Source organism: Micropterus salmoides, unplaced genomic scaffold, assembly GCF_014851395.1.
Source record: "Micropterus salmoides isolate LMB-PRFRI ecotype aquatic unplaced genomic scaffold, ASM1485139v1 Ms_hic_scaffold_4257, whole genome shotgun sequence".
In the NCBI taxonomy this organism is placed as follows: Eukaryota; Metazoa; Chordata; class Actinopteri; order Centrarchiformes; family Centrarchidae; genus Micropterus; species Micropterus salmoides.
Genome location: NW_024043659.1, coordinates 10,001 through 18,299, shown reverse-complemented (window position 1 = coordinate 18,299; position 8,299 = coordinate 10,001). Strand labels below are relative to the sequence as shown.

General features: G+C 41.8%; 1 protein-coding gene across 1 annotated transcript in view; it reads left to right on the top strand.

Moving 5' to 3' along the window:
- Positions 1 to 301: 301 nt before the first annotated feature.
- Positions 302 to 8,299, top strand: part of LOC119887683 (CMP-N-acetylneuraminate-beta-1,4-galactoside alpha-2,3-sialyltransferase-like) — a gene marked incomplete at its 5' end in the record, with an annotated part of 15,930 nt that continues 7,932 nt past the window's right edge. The window contains 3 exon segments of the mRNA XM_038698333.1: positions 302 to 396; positions 2,079 to 2,142; positions 6,266 to 6,361. Of these exon segments, the coding sequence (XP_038554261.1) occupies positions 302 to 396; positions 2,079 to 2,142; positions 6,266 to 6,361 (255 nt within the window).

Below are 8,299 nucleotides of genomic sequence, written 5' to 3'. Positions count from 1 at the left end.
CTCAAGCAAGGTAACCAACAAACTGCTCAGTGGCCAGTAGGTCAGACGGGATATCTGCTCCCAGCCCCGCTGTGTGAAATTTGCAGCTCTATCCTGTCCTTTCAACTTGTCTCTGAGTTTGTTTTGGTGAGGGTAAATTCAGACTGTGGATTAGCTGAAACACAATGCTCTAAATCCTCTTTGACATTAATCAGTACATCTACACACATCATGGCCCTGCGGGTCTTGGGTTGATATTGCTTTAATAAATACCATTTCTTCATTTGTACTTGTTGTAACATGTTTTCTTTTATATCAACAGGTTCAACAAACTGGCGCCCATCTTCCTTGATCCAAATTACAAACGATTCTTCAAGATTGGTGATTATTCACCTCCGTTTGGTGTAAAATCACAAGGTATGAGTACACGTCCTTGTCTTCACAGTTGTAGGTTATACAGATCAACTCAATGGAAGTGGCTATGCATTTCTCTCCTGTTAAGACAAGATTTTTGTAACCACTAGCTGCAAAAACACCCTACCGCTGTCAAGGCCTCGGTATGTTTCGAACATTTGAAAGCGGGGTGAAAAACAGCCTCTGTTTGAAACAAGCTGCAGAGGCCCCTGTCCCTTTAAGGCCCCTCCTCTCAAAGCCTGCTGTCTCCTGATTGGCCAAGATCTGAAGACCATATATACCAAATGACCCTATAATGAACACCGGTACTGTGTAGCTCCATGTGTCATAGAACGGAGCCGTTTGTAGAAAAAGCTGTTCAAAACTGAGCGTTTTAAAAAAAATACTTTTACATCATAATTTGAAGCTTTGGCCATATTTAACATGAACATCCAACATCGTAACATTGTAGATGTAGAAGTCATAAAATATGGAAAAGCATAATAGGTCTCCTTTAAAACAAATATCCAACTTAAAACTAACTTCACCGCTTCCACACTTGCCGTGTTGCAGGGAAGAAATTTGCATTCAGAATAAACAAACATGGAGGAGAGTAAAGTTTAACTCAGAATTGGGTAATACCAAACAGGAGGACCATGCAAATCAAAACGAGGAGCTCACAACTGAGAGAGAAGTCTGTTGTATGGACGAGCCATAACACTATTCTAGCAGTTCCAGCCATCATTTATTTGTCAGTAACGGAAAACTACTTTCCCACGGACATTCAGCTTACTTTCTTTTACTTTTCTTTTACAGATGTGCAGTGCACACCGCTGTTTCCAGGCTGACATACATATAATTACTGGATGTCAGCCTGGAAGCGGCGGAAACTCTATCCCTCACTCGCGCTCTCTGAAATATTTTGAATACCATTATGTTTGGGTTTTCAATTTTAGAAGGTAGTGGGATAGGTCAATACGTTGCTTTCACCCAGGAGACTGCTGTTCAATTCAAGTGTGAAGCATTCAACATTGACTTCTTTTAACTTGCGTAACTATCGTACCCCAAACCATGATCTTTTCCTAAGCATGGTAAATGGTCTTTACTTGCAGAGCATCTTTCTAGTCTTCTGACAATTAAAAGTGCTTTACACTACAAGTTACATTCACCCACACATTCAGTTCAGTATCAGGGCTCAGTATCTGGACATGCAGACTGGAGGAGCGAGGGATTGAACCTCCAACCTTCTCTTTAGCGGAAGACCTGCTCTACCTCCTCAGCTAGCCCAAACCAAACCAAGTAGTTTGTGCCTAAACCTGTAATGAAACTGCAACTAAAGCTGAAATGTTTATAGGTCACTTACTGTAGGTGTACTTTGCCCGACCTCATTCTCAGAATGAATAAGCGTATTTCCTAACAAGTGGAACCATTTTTTAACTGAACCTCTTGACCCTGTCTGAATGCATTATGTATCAGCCTATAGGACCAAAAATGTAGTGTTTGGAGGAGCTGGCTGCTCATAACAAACTTTTCTCCCGTGGAATAGATGAACCATGAACCAACCTGCTTCTTTTATCACAGCTAGTCTATTTGTGCTGGAGATGAGGGCATCATAGCTGGGTGGAATGTGGAGGATTATTTCACTTTCATCTTCATCTCACTTGTTGTTTTCTCTTTCTGCCTCTTTCTCTCTCTTATATCTGCAGAGAAGATTATAGATATTCTTCTGTCAGCAACTAAGTCCTATGGCCTTGGGAAAGAACTTGACAGGTAAGTTAGTGTTGGTTGTCATATTATGCGGTGACTGACGGTGTTGTTGTCGTGATGTTACTTCAAAATAAAAGCGCAAAAGCCGTCTCCCTGCCTGTGCCTCGTTAGCCTCATGTCTTTCACCTGTGTTGCTCCCGCCCTGCTCGTTAGTCCCTGTGTGTATACAGTGGGTACGGAAAGTATTCAGACCCCTGTAAATTTTTCACTCTTTGTTTCATTGCAGCCATTTTCCAAAAATCAAAAAGTTCATTTTATTTCTCAGTAATGTACACACAGCACCCCATCTTGACAGAAAAAAACAGAAATGTAGAAATTTTTGCAAATTTATTAAAAAAGAAAAACTGAAATATCACATGGTCATAAGTATTCAGACCCTTTGCTCAGTATTTAGTAGAAGCACCCTTTTGATCTAATACAGCCATGAGTCGTTTTGGGAAAGATGCAACAAGTTTTTCACATCTGGATTTGGGTATCCTCTGCCATTCCTCCTTGCAGATCCTCTCCAGTTCTGTCAGGTTGGATGGTAAACGTTGGTGGACAGCCATTTTCAGGTCTCTCCAGAGATGCTCAATTGGGTTTAAGTCAGGGCTCTGGCTGGGCCATTCAAGAACAGCCACGGAGTTGTTGTGAAGCCACTCCTTCGTTATTTTAGCGGTGCGCTTAGGGTCATTGTCTTGTTGGAAGGTAAACCTTCGGCCCAGTCTGAGGTCCAGAGCACTCTGGAAAAGGTTTTCGTCCAGGATATCCCTGTACTTGGCCGCATTCATCTTTCCCTCGATTGCAACCAGTCGTCCTGTCCCTGCAGCTGAAAACACCCCCACAGCATGATGCTGCCACCACCATGCTTCACTGTTGAGACTGTATTGGACAGGTGATGAGCAGTGCCTGGTTTTCTCCACACATACCGCTTAGAATTAAGGCCAAAAAGTTCTATCTTGGTCTCATCAGACCAGAGGATCTTATTTATCACCATCTTGGAGTCCTTCAGGTGTTTTTTAGCAAACTCCATGCGGGCTTTCATGTGTCTTGCACTGAGGAGAGGCTTCCGTCGGGCCACTCTGCCATAAAGCCCCGACTGGTGGATTGCTGCAGTGATGGTTGACTTACTACAACTTTCTCCCATCTCCCGACTGCATCTCTGGAGCTCAGCCACAGTGACCTTTGGGTTCTTCTTTACCTCTCTCACAAGGCTCTTCTCCCCCAAATAGCTCAGTTTGGCCGGACGGCCAGCTCTAGGAAGGGTTCTGGTCGTCCCAAACGTCTTCCATTTGAGGATTATGGAGGCCACTGTGCTCTTAGGAACCTTAAGTGCAGCAGAAATTTTTTTGTAACCTTGGCCAGATCTGTGCCTTGCCACAATTCTGTCTCTGAGCTCTTCAGGCAGTTCCTTTGACCTCATGATTCTCATTTGCTCTGACATGCACTGTGAGCTGTAAGGTCTTATATAGACAGTGTGTGGCTTTCCTAATCAAGTCCAATCAGTATAATCAAACACAGCTGGACTCAAATGAAGGTGTAGAACCATCTCAAGGATGATCAGAAGAAATAGACAGCACCTGAGTTAAATATGAGTGTCACGGCAAAGGGTCTGAATACTTATGACCATGTGATATTTCAGTTTTTCTTTTTTAATAAATTTGCAAAAATTTCTACATTTCTGTTTTTTCTGTCAAGATGGGGTGCTGAGTGCACATTACTGAGAAATAAAATTAACTTTTTTGATTTTTGGAAAATGGCTGCAATGAAACAAAGAGTGAAAAATTTAAAGGGGTCTGAATACTTTCCGTACCCACTGTATATACCTGGTGTTTCTGTCTTGTCCTTGTCGGACCATTGTATGTTGTCACCCTGAGTTGCAGTGTGTGTTTCTTGTGTAGTCAGCCTCACTCGTCGTGTCTCCCTGTTTCCCTGCTCATTTTGGATTTCTGTTGGACAACCTTTGTTTTTGGACTCTGTCTTCAGCCACTCAGTTTGTAAGTGTGCTCACCTTTTGTTTATATTAAAACCCCTTCACTGAACTGCACCTGCTAGCCTTCGTGTCCTGCGTTTGGGTCCTCCAACCTCCTCCAACCTGCTTCACCACACCACTTACTGTGACACTAGATGTGATAAGATGTTCTTCATTTACTTTGGTATGTTAGTTCAGATGAGCCAACCCTCCCAAGATATAACAAAGTATTATTACAATACAGGAGAATGATACTTCATGAAACAGTTCATTTCTTGATGTGGCTGCTGTTTAATGAACAAGTAATAATATTCACTATAACATATGGTTTTACTGAATAATCAGGTAAATATAATTTCTTATTATATCAATGTAAAGAAACCTGATCAACCAAACCTGTCAAATCTCTGCTACAGTCTCCTCCAAAAGTATTGGAACGGTGAGGCAAATTCACATTTGGATTTGATCAGAAGATGAGTATGATACAAGAGTTCAGAATTTCAGCTCTCATTTCCTGGTGTTCACATCTAGATGTGTTAAACAACTCAGGACATACCACTCTTCGTGTGAGCCCACCCATTTTTCAAGTTTTCAAGTGAGCAAAACTTTTGGAACATGTGACTGACAGATGTTTCTTGTTGCCCAGGGTGTTGCCTTTTAGGTTGATTGTCCAAACATTAAATAGCTCTGCATGACTAGTCGAAGTTTTCATCCTTGGTTCAAACCTATAAAGACAGCATTTCGTGTTAAAGAGGATAAACCAACATGAAGACCAGAGAGCTGTCTATGGGGGGAAAAAAGCAAGGCATTGTCAAGCTGAGAAGCTGAGAAAATTGAACAGAGCCATTGGACAAACATTGGGCATAGCAAGCATAACAATCTGGAATGTCCTGAAAAAGAAAGAAACTGGTGTACTGAGCAACAGACGTCAAACAGGAAGGCCAAGGAAAACAACAATAGTTGATGACAGAAAATGGTGAGAGCTGTGAAGAAACCCCCAAAACATCAGTAAATGACATCACCAACGACCTCCACAGTGCAGGGTGAAGGTATCACAATCCACTGTTGGAAGAAGACTCAGAGAGCAGAAATATAGAGGCCACACCACAAGATGCAAACCGCTCATCAGCAGGAAGAATCGGAAGGCCAGATTGAAATTTGCAAAGAAGTACAGAGATGATCCGCAAATGTTCTGGAACAAAATCTTATGGACTGAGACCAAGATTAATCTCTAGCAAAGTGATGGAAAGGCCAAAGTGTGGAGAAAGAAAGGAACTCCTTATGATCTGAAGCACACAAGCTCATCTGTGAAGCATGGTGGAGGTAAAGCTGTGGCTTGGGCGTGCATGGCTGCTTCTGGAACAGGCTCTTATTGTATTGCATTGAAACTAATCGGAAGGAAGTTTATTATGCAGCAGGACAATGACCCAAAGCCACTGCCAAGAAAACAAAGGACTTCATCAGTGAAAGGTTTTAGACTGGCCAAGTCAATCACCTGACCTTGTATTTCACGTCCTTAAGAGGAGACTGGAGGGAGAAACACCCCGAAACAAACAAGAACTGAAAGAAGCTGCGGTTAAAGCCTGGAAAAGCATCACAAATTAAGAATGCAACAGTTTGGTGATGTGGATGGGTCGCAGGCTTGAGGCAGTTATTGGAAGCAAGGGTTATGCCACCTAATATTAAATGTTATTTACTTTAACATTATTTGTTCCATTACTTTTGCTCACCTAATAATGCTGTGGTCTAATACAAACGGTGACAAGTTGTTAACATCTAGATGTGAATACCAGCAATTTAAGATCTCATACTCATATTTTGATCTTAAACCCAAATATCTTCAGTGAACAACAAAAACAAAGGAATTTGCCTTACCGTTCCAATACTTTTGGCGGGGACTGTGTCTCATAGAGGACATCTTTTGTCCTGTCTCAGGCACTGTAGCTATACAACTCGCTTGGATAGGGGAGGGGAGGGTGCAATTCGCAACTCTAACCACTAGATGCCACTAAAACTTACACACTGAACATTTAAACACACACCTGGTGGGATGTCTTCTTCTTTTCTATGAGAAGAAGAAAAAGTGAGACATCCTTTTGACTTAAGTAGAAGTATGGGGTAAATGACTGAAGTAAAGTATTACCACATCATAATGGTGCTTCTTCTGTGTTACAGTATGAACTGTAAGACATGCATCATCGTAGGGAATGGAGGAATACTCACCAACAAGTCTCTGGGACAGAGGATTGATGAGGTTGACGTGGTGGTCAGGTATGGCAATACACACTTTTCTGCTACCTTTTTGTTCCTTGAATCAAGGGTGTATGTATCATAGACAAGATGGGTATTCATTATATTAATAAATAGACAATTAAAGAAACATATCAATTAGTAAATTAAAGCTGCAAGCAGCGTTGGGCGGGCCCTCGCACTTGTAAGCGCGTCCGCGTGTGAGCTGGCCGAGTTGCATATTCTGGAGCTCTGCCGGTGCGGCTGTGAATTTGCTATGCGGTTATGACGGCGCATGAAGGTGTTATATGTCACTTCCTGTGTCCCCTATGTGGAGCTACATAGCACTTGCCGCTATGAATATAAATCGGTATTGACGTGTAGATGTCTGCGGGGTCGGAGAGTTATCAAGCACGTAAAGTTTGTTTCAGATTTGAGCATGTACACTGAACAATAATGTACCCAAACAATAAAATAAATTCCTTTTATATTTCCCTGCCTTGTTGTTTATGTGTACATACAGAGGAAGAATGTGAGAACAGCACACATTTCATCGTTACTGTGTGTTAGAGCATGGGAGAACAGTGGATACTTTTAATACAGCCCACACCCCTAATACTGTGTAACTATAACAAGTAGAGAACAGAAGAAAAAGATGTTCTTTCTTTACAACTGTCTGCATAGCTTATTCATATTGTGTAATGAATGAAAATAAATAGGCCTACTAGGCTCCTCTCTACTTTGACATTTAAGATTAGCTTGTTTGATCCACCTTCATACACATGTGACATTACTGTACAACTTGAGAAAGGTGAGTTGTTTTCTGCTCCAGCCTGCCTAAAAGAAAAGCGTTTTTGGGATTAAATGGACTTTATTAGCTGCTGCAGTGCAGGATGAACTCAGAATAGACCCATTTCTCACCTTATTATTCTAAATCATGCAACAAAGAAGAAGAAATGCATAATAAATCCTGTCCACAAATACTGTACAGCATGTAGTATGATGAACAAGACTTGTGTTATAGCTGACTTGGGCAGTGAAATGTTTAATTTTTTTAATTCATGTGGTCATAGTTGTCCACAACTCAAATCAGAATATAAGAAGAAATGTTTTATACCACTTCAAGAAGGCTTCCTATCAGAAAGGTAGGAAGGTATTTCAAATGTACAACTGCAGTACTTAAATCTAAGTAAAGTAATTTCCCTGACATTACTGTGTTACGCATGTAACAGGTTTTATACTTCCTGTGAGTATAATCCAATCAATCTTATTTTCATACTGTATATCCGTTGTGTAATTTGATAAATTGTGTTGTATGTGGTGCTCGCATCGGGTACTACTGAGACTTCATTGCCCTCTTCAGAGAAGACTCTGACTGCAACATGCGTCTTTGTAAAGAGAGAAACGGACAGAAAAAGTCTCTAACTCTGCCTGTCAGCTCGCTCTGCTCCGTTAAAACTGAATTTACCATACAGAATTGAATACGAGTGCGCTCCAGATTTAGCTGCAGCCAGCTGACCGCGTGCTTCTCCCTATACCGCAGTTCTGTGTCCATGCATGCAACAAACTGAAAGCACTGTCTGTCGGAGCGTCTACGTGAAAAGAGAAGGAAGACATTGCTGGTAGTATTGTCTTCAGAGTTGTTAAACAACTCAGCGCACTGAAGGAAGCCATCTGACTGTGTGAGGGGCAAGATCGTTGATGTCTGCAGGCAGAGTAGGAGCTCTCCTGTCTGACTGGTCCACCAATAGCAGAGAAGATGACCCCTTGAGTTATCAAGCACGTAAAGTTTGGTTCAGATGTGAGCATGTACACTGAAGTTACAACAACTTCCTGTGTCATGGCGAAGAGTTGATCTTTGACGCCACGCCACGGACACGCCCATTGACGAAAACTCGCAAATAGCACAACTTTTCATCTTCAATGCCTTTAGAAGGCACAGCACAAATTTGAGGTCGGTCGGACTAAATCCCTAGGAGG